The sequence below is a fragment of the Lampris incognitus genome, chromosome 12 (assembly GCF_029633865.1).
Source record: "Lampris incognitus isolate fLamInc1 chromosome 12, fLamInc1.hap2, whole genome shotgun sequence".
In the NCBI taxonomy this organism is placed as follows: Eukaryota; Metazoa; Chordata; class Actinopteri; order Lampriformes; family Lampridae; genus Lampris; species Lampris incognitus.
The window spans coordinates 55,715,411-55,730,037 of NC_079222.1; the positions used below are offsets into that span (position 1 = coordinate 55,715,411).

A 14,627-nucleotide genomic window follows, 5' to 3' on the forward strand; every position below is an offset into this window, starting at 1 on the left:
ACAGGAATGCACAGGGCGCCTTGTGCACGCGGAACACTGAACACAACATTCATGGGCTGATATCCACAGTCAGCACACTGGAAAGCACCCTTAAAACATTTACCTACAAGGTGGAGGACCTGGACTGCAGAAGCCAATGGAACAACATCAGACTGATTTCATCATTCATCTGGAACACTTCAAAGCCCAGGATGAAGAAAATATACTTGGAGGTCCCTAAGCAGACAAGGGCTTGCCTAACTTTATTTGTAACTACTATTTAGTACAGATAAACCACAAGTATCTGACCATCACATTTTTGCAAATACCAGCTCGTCATATTGCACAGAGCAGGGCACTGGGGCTTTATAAATCTCCCCAGGCCCCCCTGTGGCATAACAAAGGTATCTTTATAGGAGGCAAGACTGTCTGTTGGAAACAATGGCAGGAGGTGGAGATTAGCTGTATATCTGATTTATTTGATGAACATACTAAACCATACATAACCTTTGACCAAAGTTCAGTTAAGTATTAATCTCCCACAGAATCCATTTTGGAAACATATTCAAATGCAACGTGCTTTGTCCAAATTGCTTGTCTGTCCGACAGGCAGTCCAACTGAGGAGCTTCTAACAAAGGCATCATCCTGAAAGGGAGTGGTTCCAAAAATGGACTGCATGCTACAGGAACAAATGTCTGACCCTTTAAAAAAGGTTAAAGATCAGTGAGCTGGTTCTGGATGTTTCCCCTGTTGAGTGGAAATCATGCTTATTACCGCGAATACTATGTACAAAAAAGTAGGAAATAACGTTTTTTTTTTTAATTTCCCCTCCTTTTTCCTCCCAATTGTACCCAACCAAATACTCCACTCTTCGGAGTCGTCCCAGTCGCTGCTCCACCCCCTCTGCCAATCCGGGGAGGGCTGCAGACTACCACATGCCTCCTCCCATAACATGTGGAGTCAACACCCGCTTCTTTTCACCTGACAGTGAGGAATTTCACCAGAGGGGATCACGCTATTCCCCGCCCCAGGCCCTTCTCCCCTCTGAATAGGTGCCCGACCGACCAGAGGAGGCACCAGTGCAGCGACCAGGACACATACCCACATCCGGCTTCCCTCCCGCAGACATGGTCAATTGTGTCTGTAGTGTAAAAAAGGCTCTGACATTTATAGGTGCCTGCACCTTTAAACCGGCCTGCCCCTTTAAGATTCTGGCCAGATTCTCCAGTTGTGAGTGACGCAGCCTATGTTCAGTTGTAGTTTGAAGCTAGATGCCTTGCCTAGCGCACGTTGAGACTGTGTTCGTGTTATAAGTGCACACTACATGTAGTTTTCCCCTGCAATACTCGTGTCTAGGTGTATAGTGAAGTTATCCTCATTTGTCCTTTGTTGCAATCCAGTTTGTTCTTTGAGTCACTGACGAAAAAACTCGCTATAATTTATGCTGGATTTCAATACAGTTCAGACAAACGAAGTTCACGTCTCCTCTTCATTCCTGTGTTCTGACCGACACACCATCCTGTTTCCTCTCTACCTAAGACAAACTAGCCCTTCCAAATTATCACACTAACAAATAGGTCCTTCGAGCCGGATGAGAGTATTCAGGATGGAGTCAGATGAAGAGATATATCGTGATGTGAGGCCTAAATGACAGATACATCCACCTGCCAGACTGCAAGACTACGAGGTGGACTACGTGGGATATCGCCAGAGAGACCTGCCAGAATGGAGCCTGCCACCTCCAACCCTAGAGATGAGAGTGTCACCAACATGGGAGGGCCCAGTCCAGATGACCCCCTTCCCGACATCCCAGACTCGCCCAGAGAGCTACCATGGGAATGCTGCTCAATACGAGATTCCTCAGCTAGCCCCAGGTCGCACCCAATGGAGAGATCGGTATAGTAATGCCCGACCTGCACACACACTCTCATATTGGCAGAATCAGTACACCTCCCATTCCCATTTGGAAATGAGAGCTATAAAAGAGGAGAATGCTAGGCTGCACCACACACAACAGGCCTTCCAGGCAGGTCTGAAGGAACTTCATGAGGCACTAACTGAGCTGAAAGAGCTAATTGAGGTCACCCGCTCACTGAAAGCAGACGCAAGTCAGGCACCCACCCTAGCCTCAAACTACAGCACCTACGAACCTCCACAAGCCAAAGCTAGGCCTGGAGCCATCATGGTAAAGCGGAACCGGAGGAGGAAGACTGGCCACCACCCCCACCATGGCCAGAGCTTGATGAGGATCTGCATGGAGGTATGAGCAAACTTAAACTTCATAAACAGAGCTCGACAGCAGACAATTCTACCACACTCCTTACAACAATCCACACCTGCCTTCCAAACCTCCACCCCCCATAGAAAAGCATCCTCAGCCTTCCTACCCAGTCGCACAGACTTTTGATCGTGATACCATCACGATTATGAACTGATTTACGTGATGTGGTCACGAAGGTTAGGGTTAGGGTTAGGGTTCTATCAGATCGTGACCACATCACCTAAATCAGGTCATAATCGTGATGGTATCACGATAGATTAATTAACGTGATGCCATCACAAAAGTCTGTGCGACTGGGTTGCAGCCTTCAGCCCCTGCACCCAAGAGGATTCTGTCCTATCTACCCCACCTCCACAACCCTCTCAGCCGCTGTCACACCCTGCTCCAGCACCTGCAGGCTTCATGCACCCGATGCCTGCACAAGCTCATCATCCCTCAGCATCTACTGGGGCAACGCAGAGTATACTGCTACCTAACCACCCTATGCAGCTTTCTGAACAGGTGTATAGAGGCCCCAAACCTACTATCCCAAAGTTCATCCACCCAGACCCCAGTGAGTTCGCAAGGCTTCGCATCGCTTTAGAGAACCTACTCCCATCCAACGCCACAGAACTCTTCAAGTACCAAATACTTGTAGATCCCCTGAAGTCGGAGGACGCCACGCTTATAGCTGATGCTTATCTCACCTCACCAACCCCTTACACAGACACCATGACAGCCCTCCACGACAAACATGGTCAACCTCACCAGCTTGCCTTAAACAAGATAGCTAGTGTCCTAGAGGCCCCTGAAGTCAAGCATGGAGATACTACATCTTTCCAGAAGTTCTCCCTCAAGATACAATCATTGGTGGGCATGCTGCAGACCTTGGGTCCTGACGGGGAAATCGAGCTGAAATGTTGCTCACATGTAGCTCAGCTGTTGAGTAAGCTCCCCGCACAACAGCGAGCTGACTTCCGCCGGCACCAATTCAGACAGTCCAAGGCGACCCCCACTCTGTGTGATCTGTCTGAATAGCTTCGTTACGAGTCGTGGTGTCAGGTCTTGGACGCTCAGACCACCGGCAGAAACAGCAGAAACAAGCAGCATGTAAAGACTGACATTCGCCCTGGGAAACGGACAGCGACAGTCCTGCATGGCACTGGACAGCCTTCAGAGACTGCCTCCCAGCCACAGTAGGAGAGTTCAGAGAACAGGGACGGCAAAGGTAAAGTCTATTGCGCCTACTGCGAGAGCACTGAGCACTACCTCAGTCAGTGCAGTGACGTCGCCGAACTTTCCAAAGACCAGCTCAAAGAGTGGTTCCAGGTTAACAAACGGTGCTGGCGTTGCGCACGAAAATATCAAGCAGCCCAGTGCACGTTGGAGAAGCCCTGCAATATTGCCAGGGAAGACACCTCCGTGCTCTTCACGAGTTAAATACAAAGCCGGCGAAGGGCAGCGAAGAAACAGCAGCTAATGAAGTGAGCTGCTGTACCAACTCTATTCCTAACTCCCTTTACCTGGACAGACCTGGAGCTGAAAATCGTGCCTTGTTAAAGGTTGTCCCGGTGCTCGTACACTATGGAGAGCGCATCCTGGACACCTTTGTAATCATCGACGACGGGTCCGAGAGGACTATGCTACTCTCAGCCGCAGCTAAGTCCTTTGGCATGAAAGGTTTCCCCGAAGATCTTCCTCTGCGCACAGTCCGCCAGGACATCGAAGTACTCCATGGACACTCTGTGTCCTTCCGAGTCTCCACAGCTGCAAACCTCCAGTGTAGCTATAAGATAGATGGTGCCTTCACTGCCAGCCGCCTCAGCTTAGCCCAGCATACCTACCCCGTTGACCACCTGCAAAGGAAGTTCACCCACATACGTGGCCTTCCCATACCTGCCCTGAAGGAAGCCAAGTCATTACTCCTGATAGGTTCTGATTATCCCCATCTGGTCACCCCTGTGGAGCCCGTCAGGCTCGGCCCACCTGGAGGCCCAGCAGCAGTCCACACCAGGCTTGGGTGGACCCTTCAGGGCCCAATCCCACTCATGGGGCGGCCAGCCCTTTCTACGCAGTGCCTGTTCAGCTCATCTCCGCCACCAACTGATGAGCTATACCAACATGTCGTAAGGCTTTGCAAGTCGACACCCTACCCTACCGGCACGAGAGAGAGGTGACCCGGTCAATGCAGGATCAGCAAGCTGTGGCAATGCTTGAAGCCAAGACGGTCCATATAAGCGTAGATGGAACCCTCAGGTATGCCACACCACTGCTGCGCCACGCCAACATGCCGCCATTGCATGCACCGAAGGAGCCGGTCATGCCCCTGCTGCATAGCACCGAGAGATGGCTCATGGAGGACCCTGAGAAAGCGGACGCCTATAAGGCAGAAATGCAGAAGCTCATCGAAGCAAGAGCCGCGCGAGAAATCAGTCAGGAGACAGCTGACACAGAAGGTTGGTACATCCCCCACAATCTTGTCAGCCATAACGGAAAGAATCGCCTTGTCTTCAACTGCTCACACCAATACCTCTGACAGACCCTCAACCAGCACCTGCTAGCGGGCCCTACCCTCAGTGCCCCCCTACTGGGAGTCTTGGTTAGATTCCGCGAGCAACGTGTTGCAGTTAGTGGAGACATAAAAGGAATGTTTCATCAGGTGCGCCTCCTCCCTGATGATCGCCCCCTGCTCAGGTTCCTATGGAGGGACTTGCGAGTTGATGAGCCTCTGAGAACGTTCGAGTGGCAGGTGTTGCCATTCGGCACGACGTGCAGCCCCTGCTGTGCCACCTACGCCCTGCAGCGCCACGTTGTCGACCACAGCCAGCCTGAAGATGACCGGAGATTCTCTGTGGAGAACTGCTTCTATGTCGACAACTGCCTACAGAGTGTGCGTACACCAGGAGAAGCCAAGCTGCTGGTGGACCGGCTCAGAGAACTCCTGGCCTCTGCAGGCTTCGATCTGCGTCAATGGGCTTGCAATGATACAAGCGTCCTGAGCCACCTACCTCAAGAAGCCAGATCAGGAAGCCTGGATCTGTGGCTGGCACAAGATAAGTCCAACCCCCTGGAATCAACACTCGGCCTAAGCTGGAACTGGGAAACAGACAATCTAGGCTACAAACACAGGCCTGTGGTCTACGATGCCTCAACGCTGAGGAATATCTACAGAGTCCTAGCTTCGCAATATGATCCCCTGGGGTACCTCCTACCCTTCAACACTCGAGCGAAGCTCATCATCCGACAACTATGGAGCAAACAACGTGGTTGGGATGACTCTAACCTGCCCTCAGAACTCCTGCAAGCCTGGTCCAGCTGGGAAGCTGAGCTCGAGTCCCTACCTCTCCTTGCCTTTCCGCGTGCCTACACACCTGCTGACGTCAACCTAGAGGGTGCCACCCGCGAAGTGCACATCTTCGCTGACGCCTCGGAGCAAGCCTGTGGAGCAGTAGCCTACATGAGGACTGAGGACAAGGAAGGCCGGACGCACCTGTCCTTCATGCTTGCCCGCTTGCAGATTAAATTCTGCTTTAACCCCCCCGCAGCACCACACTTCGGCGGAGTGTGGGAAAGAGAAGTCCGTTCAGTCAAATCTGCGCTCTACACCTGTGTGGGGGCCCAACCCCTGCACGAAGATGTCCTTCTCACGGTGCTCCTGGAAGTTGAGGCAATCCTCAATTCCAAACCGCTGGGTTATGCGTCTGCAGACATCGCGGGCGTGGACCCCGTGACTCCAAACAGTCTGCTCCTGGGGCGGCCTGATGGATCACTCCCCCAAATGGTCTATCCTGAGACGGAGATCTTGAGCCGCAGACGCTGGTGGCATTCGCAGATCCTCGCTGACCAATTCTGGTCCCAAGTCATCCGGGAGTACCTCCCGAGCCTACAGACCCGACAGAAATGGCACCGTTCTCCTCCCAATCTGCTGGAGAAAGCCGTTGTCATGCTGGTGGACCCCCAGCTGCCTCAGGCCCGGTGGCCCATTGGACATGTAGTCAAGGTTCACCGCAGTGACGATGGGTGCATCAGATCAGCTGATGTAAACATCAAGGGACATTTGTACACCCGGCCAGTAGCTCGGCTGGTGGCACAACTGGATCTTCCGTCTGGGGAGGATGAACACTCGCAGAGCGCCGTCCTCCCTGAACTTGACTGATGAGCCTTTAGTTGGAAGTAAATGTGCCCTGCACATTTTGGGGCGGCTGTAAAAAAGGCTCTGACATTTATAGGTGCCTGCCCCTTTAAGACTGCCTGCCCCTTTAAGACTCTGGCCAGATTCTCCGGTTGTGAGTGACGCAGCCTATGTTCAGTTGTAGTTTGAAGCTAGATGCCTTGCCTAACACATGTTGAGACTGTGTTCATGTTATAAGTGCACACCACATGTAGTTTTCCCCTGCAAGACTCGTGTCTAGGTGTATAGTGAAGTTATCCTCATTTGTCCTTTGTTGAGATCCAGTTTGTTCTTTGAGTCCCTGACGAAAAAACTCGCTATAATTTATGCTGGATTTCAATACAGTTCAGACAAACGAAGTTCACGTCTCCTCTTCATTCCTGTGTTCTGACCGACACACCATCCTGTTTCCTCTCTACCTAAGACAAACTAGCCCTTCCAAATTATCACACTAACACGTAGAGATGCCCAACCATGCCAGAGGTAACACGGGGATTCGAACCAGAGATCCCCATGTTGGTAGGCAATGGAATAGACCGCTATGCTACCCGGACGCCCCCCGGAAATAAATTTATCCAACTGAAAATAATTCATAGATGGCATCCATGAATTATAAAAATTGCATAGGAGGAATGTCATATCAGATGACTGCTGTTGGAGATGTAAGGGAGCTGGGGCCTCTATTTCACATATGGTTATGAGTGGCACTAAAGGACTGGTGGAAGAACATTCAACAAGTTTTATATGACTTGTTATTATCATCCTTGATCTCACCCTCTCTCCCTTGAGCCACATATCTGCCAAATGGTCAAATCCCCCTTCTACCACCTTCGCAACATTGCAAAAATAAGATCCTCTCTCACACATCCTGCTGCTGAGATACTGATCCATGCCTTCATCTCCTCCCACCTTGATTACTGCAACTCACTGCTCGATGGCATCAGTGCTAGCTCTATCAAGAGACTCCAATTGGTCCAGAATGCATCCGCCCGACTTTTAACTTTCACCAAATCCTGGCACCGCATCACCCCAGTCCTAAAAGACCTCCACTGGCTACCCTTCTCCCACCGGATCAATAATAAAATCCTGGTTCTTACTTATAAAGCCCTTCACAAACTGGCTCCCCCATACCTCACCGATCTCCTCTCCCCCTACCAACCCTCTCGGTCCCTCAGAGCCACCTCAGCCTCCCTTCTCTCTACCCCCAGGTCCACCCTCCGCGGTTTTGGTGACCAAGCCTTCCCCAGAGCAGCTCCCAGGCTCTGGAACTCACTTCCCCAAATCATTAGAGACTCAGAATCCCTCCCACTCTTCCAATCCCGTCTCAAGACACACCTTTTCTCCATTGCCTTCTTGTGCCCCCCCCCCCCCCCGTCCACTCATCCACCCCTGGTCTGGGGCAGGCTGGGGACTGAGCGCTCGACCTGCCCCCTCCCTCAACCCCCCCCCCCAACTGCCTCCCAAGCGCATCGGACACTGCTGCGGGCTGCCCACATTCAGGTCATTGGTCGGGACTCACCTCTTCAGACTTCATCTGTGATTTATGTGATTTATGATGTTTGTTTTTCTTTCCCTTTTGTATCTGTCCAAGTAGGAGAGTACTGCTGGCGTCGTGTGCGGCTGCCGCTTCTCCCTCTCGTAGCTCCCCTTCTCATCCACCCCTGTGTGTCTGTGTTATGTTTATCTGTCAACTTGTTTCACCCCGTTTATTGTAGAGCGACTTTCATTATTAGAAAAGCGCTATATAAGATTGATTTATTATTATTATTAGTAATATTGTTATGAGGCAATTCCCAACCACCGTAAAGCTGTTTATGTTAGGCTAACAACAGAACTCAAGGACTCTGGCCTTTCCTCCTTTGAAAAGAGGTGGATTATTCTGGCCACAACTGCAAAGCGTATACTATCCAGACTGGAAAAAAGAATACCCCCCTCCCTATGAAGAGTGAGCTTCAACTATGGCTCAGCTAGCTATGAGAGGGTCTCATACTCTTTTTTGGACAAGATGGACCAATTTGACCTTACCTGGTGCCCATTTGTGGCTTGGTCAACAAGAACATAGAGGTGGAATTGTGTACTGAAGGTTGTATATGGTATTGTTACAAAATTTTGAGGGGTAATTTTATTTATTATTATTATTTATTTTTCTCCCCAATTGTACCTGGCCAATTACCCCACTCTTCCGAGCCGTCCTGGTCTTTGCTCCACCCCCTCTGCTGATCCAGGGAGGGCTGCAGACTACCACATGCTTCCTCCGATACACGTGGAGTCACCAGCTGATTCTTTTCATCTGACTGAGGAGTTTTGCCGGGGGACGTAGCGCGTGGGAGGATCACGCTATTCCCCCCATTCCCCCTCCCCCCCGAACAGGCGCCCCGACCGACCAGAGGAGGCGCAAGTGCAGCGACCAGGACACATAGCCACATCCGGCTTCCTACCCGCAGACATGGCCAATTGTGTCTGCAGGGATGCCCGACCAAGCCAAACGTAACACGGGATTCGAACCGCTGATCCCCGTGTTGGTAGGCAACAGAATAGACCGCCACGCCACCTAGACGCCCTATTATTATTATTATTTCTTTTTCTGTCCTGTCTTTCTCTTTGAAAAATGTTAATAAAATTGTTCATCGCAAAAACAAAAAAAAACACAAGTGGAAAAAATATGGCACAGCAAGTGAAATTACAAAAACCAGGACGACCCTCTAAAATTGACAAGAGGACAAGGAAAAAACTGGTCAGGGAGGCTGCAAGAGGCCTACAGCAACATTAAAGGAGCTGCAGGAATTTCTCCCAAGTATTGGTTGCTCCCTCCATGTGACAACAATCTCTCATATTCTTCATATATAATGAATAATACATAATGCACTTTATTCTGATATTAGGAAGGGCTCCCTCAACCAGCTGCAATTGGTACTACACGCTGCTGCTTGGCTCATTACTGGGATAAAGAGGCATGACCATATCACTGCTGTGCTTGCCTCCCGACACTGGCTCCCTGTTACATTTTCAATTGATTTGAACATTTTATCGCTCACTTTTAAGGCTTTAAATGGTCTTTCTCCTACATATATTTCTGATTTATTTACCAGTTATACACCCTCTTGACCATTAAGGTCCAAAGATGGAGCCCTGCTGGTTATTCCCAGGTCTCGGTTTGTTACAAAGGGGGATGGGGCTTCTGCTGTTAGAGCCCCACACTATGTATCAGTCTTCCTGTTGAACAAACCAAGTCTCTAGCTTCTTTTAAATCTCGTCTTAAAACTTTTCTTTTTATGAAAGCTTTTACAAATATTATATATATGTTTTTATTCATTTATACTGTTTTTAGTTTTACTCTTTGGACTTACTTTTATTTTTGCCTTGTTTGGTTTTATTTCGTTGTAAAGCACTTTGTACCATTGTTTTAGAAAAGTGCTGTATAAAATTATTATTATTATTGTTATTTCTTCCATATTTCCTGTTTTACATCCTGTAGAGCCAGGTCCAAACTATGGACCTGAGGCACTATAGGGCAGATGTCACTTGATTGACAGTACTCGTCGTAATATGTGAGCTTTTCCGAGTAGGGCAATCTTCTGGACTGCATGGATGTTGCTTGGGATACGGTTGGTGAACTTTTCCATTCCCTTCTTCATGAGTCCTAGAGCTCCAATGACCACTGGTGTTGTTTCGGTCTTCATTCCCCACATCCTGTTGATTTCAATCTCCAGGTCTTTGTACTTGGTCAGCTTCTCTGTGACTTTCACTGAGGTGTTTGTTTCGGGTGGTGTTGCCATGTCGATGAGCATGCACCTCTTTTCCTTCCTGCCCTTGATAACGATGTTGGGCTTGTTGGCATTTATCTCTCTGTCAGCGTGGATGGGCGTTTCCCAGAGGATGGTCACATCATTGTTTTCAGTGACCGTTTTTGGCTGATGTTCATACCACTTCTCAGTCGTGTTGATCTTGTAACTCCTGCAGATCTTCCAGTGCAGGTATGCTGCTGCCTTGTTGTGCCTGTATATGTACTCGGTCTTTGCCAGTTCCAGGCAGCCTGAGATAATGTGGTCGATGGGTTCTTCGTACATTCCACAGATTCTGCATTTTGGGTCTGTTTGATAATGTGATGGTGATAGGATCATTTTGCCAGGCTCTGGTCTTGTGCAGCAATTATCAGGCCCTCCGTACAGATGGTCCGGTATGAAACATCTAAGCCCGGCTAAATTTTGCAAAAAGATAAATCCAGTCTCAGTTTACCAGTCACCACCTTGGTCTTATTTTGATACAGGAAATACCCCAAGTTTGAGATTTCTTTTAAGGTTTATTAAAAATAAAATTTTCAATGTGGGGAAATAGGGACCTCAGTGCAATTCTGCCTCGTCATTTTGGTTTGGTTTTTGGTTTCATTGGATTTGAGATGGGCATAAGGGAGAAGGCATGATAGTCTGTTAGGCTGTGAGGGACAATGTTTCTGTTATGGAGGAGTCACGAAAGCGCTCTTGTTCATGATGCATTCACACAATGCCAAACTTTGGTACAGTGTGAATCAATGAAAAGTGGATGGAAAGAAGCAATACAGCGCAACAAGCTACTTTCACCCCAAATATAGACATACATTATATATTTTTGCAGTTGGCAAAACAACACTTGACTGTTACAGGGAGCTGTCCTGATTGGTTTGCTACAAGCAACGTTTTTGCTTAAATATAACATTTTTCAAGAGTGACCATTTCCCTCGTTTCACAAATTTTGGGGTGAAACAGCAGCTCATTGTGCATATTGCCTCTTTCCTTTTCACTTTTAACTGATTTGTGCTGTGACAAAGTTTGGCACAAGCGAGCCCATGATTGCTATCATCATCAGATTAATAAAGAACATGTTTTGGAAAGATGAGAGCGCTAAAATCAGAAAAAAGATTTAGCAGTTATACCGACCATGTAACATATTTACTGTGAAAGTAAGTGACCTTTTGTAATTTCCAGCAACTGTGTTATTGCAGGTATACTACATAGGTGGTGAATCAGGAATAAGAGGGTTGTAGCACTACCCGGCAGCTACACCTTACAAAAAAAACACCCAAAACACAACAGTTACATACAGCAAAATTCAACATTTCCAACATTACAGATTCTACTTCTAAGAAATAGTTTGATTCAAATTACAGGAAGTCTTTTACTTAGTTAGATGCTTCTTTTACCTGGGGATTGAATTCTCGGGCTAATTCAAGTGCACGGTGATAAGCAGCATCTCCACTGTTATTCTGCTCTACAGAATGACTGACAAGGCCAAGGCGGTGAGCCTCTGTCCCATCCACCACCCGTGCTGCAAAAATAAGCTCCTTAGCCAGGGACACTCCAATAGCCCTTGGTAGCCGCTGTGTGCCACCTGTAGAAGAAAGACAAGATATTAGTTAAAACAAAGGCCCTTGAATTTGACATCAAACCCATAACTGTTAATTATCTCCATTACCTGTTGGATTAAAGCTATCTCAGAAGTAAGAAAAATACATTTTAAATCTTGATTGATGCTTTTATAAAAATGCCTAAATTGCACTGCATCCGACATCAGCTTAACCAATAAATTTTTTTTTGCATTAACTGTTATTTGTTGCATCTTAACTGTTATTGTTGCAAGAGTACCACTGTAATCTTATCATTTTTTTGGTACACAGAATGCAAAGCTGGCTGACTGTTGTGGTTACACCACCCCAAGCTGCCTCCCCGGCACGTTCAAGCCACTCCCCCAGCTCGGACGTGCCGGAAACACCTGGTACACTGCACCAGGTGTTTGCCATCATCCATCAGGCACACCTGTGGCAATCAGGCAGCCCTCTACAAGAAGTCTCCCAGAACGCCACTCCGTGCTTCGACGTACTGAACCCTGCGGTAAAGCTCTGACAAGCCCTCCCGCGTTCCTTACCCTTTTGCAATTCTGTTTATTCCCCAGTGTCTTATATTCGTGTCTCTCTGTTTCCTGCCAAGACTCTCCCTCCGCGACTTCCACGGCTCCCCGCGTCTCCCTCGTCTCCAGTGACCGTCACGTTTTGCCCCGGCCCTCTCCAGCGATCTCCCCCCGTGTCCCTCTACCTGGACTCCTCCTTTCGGACTCGACTTCCCCGATCTCGGACCCGGACTTCCTCGGACAACCCCTTTTGGATCACGGACTGGACTTTCTTGCCAGGTGCACGCACATTATTCAACACCTCCTGGTCATTTATATACCGCACCACACATAGGCTAAAAATACTCACACATAGTTATACACGCAAACCACAAGCTTCACATTCACAAAGAGGTTCACTGTTCCATGCAGTACTTAACATAGGTGTTTCAGATGTAGCTCTATATTTGCTGAATTCTAACTTATTTGACAGAACCATTACCATAACAGTTGGTTATGGTACATCTAATTTTTTTGCAGTGAAATATGGTGTACCCAAGGCTTGGTCCTTTGCTCCTCCCTCTAAAACTAACCTCTTGGCCAAATTATACGCAGCAATACATTTTGATTGCTACACTGATGATACTCAGTTGTATGTTCCTGTAAAGTGAGACATCCATCCAGCCATCCATTATCCAAACCGCTTATCCTGCTCCCAGGGTTGCAGGGATGCTGGAGCTTATCCCAGCAGTCATTGGACAGCAGGCGGGGAGACACCCTGGATAGGCCGCCAGGCCATCACAGGGCCAACACACACACACACATTCACACCTAGGGACAATTTAGTACACCCGGTTCACCTGACCTTCATGTCTTTGGACTGTGGGAGGAAACCGGAGCACCCGGAGGAAACGCACGCAGACACGGGGAGAACATGCAAACTCCACACAGAGGACGACCTGGGACAACCCCCAAGGTTGGACTACCCTGAGGTTCGAACTCAGGACCTTCTTTCTGTGAGGTGACTGCGCTAAGCACTGCGCCACCGTACCGCTCTAAAGTGAGACAGTCACTCCAATATCAGAAATTTAGAGGCATGCCTATGCACGGCAATAAACTGAACCTCATCCAAGTCTTTACAACTTAATTCTGAAAAACCAATTGGCCTTGCTAGACAAAGTCACAAATATGATCAAGTAACGGTATCTCTTTACAACTGTGTGATCTTCCAAAGCTCCAAATCCAAAAACCTTGGTGTTATTTTTGATCATACCCGATCTTTTGGATTTCACATTATAGAAATCACCAGGATGGCTTTTTCCACATGCAAACATTGCAAAAATTTGGCCCATTCTGCTTGTGGCTGATACTAAGACCCTGATAATATCTATTCATATAGTGCTTTTCTAAACCATTTTTTATAAAGTACTTTACAAAGAAATAAAACCAGACAAGGCAAAAATAAGAGCAAGGTCAAATAATTAAGAGTAAAAATAAAAAACTATGAATAAATAAAAACAAATATCAAACATTTGTAAAAGCTTTCATTAAAAGAAAAGTTTCAAAATGAGATTTAAAAGAAGCTAGAGACTTGGTTTGTCTTAGTTCAACAGGAAGAGAGGTCTATAGTGTGGGGGCTCTAACAGCAATATCACCCTTTTGTAACAAACCCGAGACCTAGAAATAACCAGCAGGGCTCCATCTGCGGATCTTAATGGTTAAAAGGGCATATACCTGGTAAACCCCGGTGACTGCTGGGATAGCCTTCAGCATCCCCGCGACCCTGAGAGCAGGATAAGTCGTTTGGATAATGGATGGATGGATGGATGGAGGCACAAGACCATTTAAAGCCTTAAAAGTGAGCAATAAAATTACAAAATCAATATTAAATATAACAGAGCCAGTGCAGGGAGGCAAGCACAGGAGCGATATGGTCATGCCTATTTGTCCTGGTAATGAGCCGAGCAGCGGCATTTTGTACCAACTGCAGATGGCGGAGGGAGCCCTTTCTGATACCAAAATAAAGTGCATTACAATAGTCAAGCTGATAATAGATAATAGATGTACAACTTTTTACAGATTGCAAAAGCTTGAGCTGGAGAAAGCATGACTGAACAACATGTTTGATTTGATTATCAAAACCAAGGTCAGCATTGAATACTACCCCAAGATTCCTAGTAGCCTGCTGAAGACTACCTGACAGACCACCAGGATTAGTAACAAAACAGCTGATGGAATTTTCAGGACCGAACAGAATGACCTCAGACTTATCATCATTAAATTTGAGAAAATTTTCAGACATCCAGGATTTAATGTCAGAGAGGTAAGTTATGAGATTTGCTAGGGTGCTAGGATCT

The 14,627-nt window shown here is 47.7% G+C and overlaps 1 protein-coding gene across 3 annotated transcripts in view; it reads right to left on the reverse strand.

Moving 5' to 3' along the window:
- Positions 1–14,627, reverse strand: part of auh (AU RNA binding protein/enoyl-CoA hydratase) — a 140,328-nt gene that overhangs the window by 18,797 nt on the left and 106,904 nt on the right. For all 3 annotated transcript variants that reach the window (XM_056290720.1, XM_056290719.1, XM_056290718.1), the window contains one exon: positions 11,588–11,775. In XM_056290720.1, the coding sequence (XP_056146695.1) occupies positions 11,588–11,775 (188 nt within the window). The remainder of the gene's footprint in view (positions 1–11,587; positions 11,776–14,627) is intronic.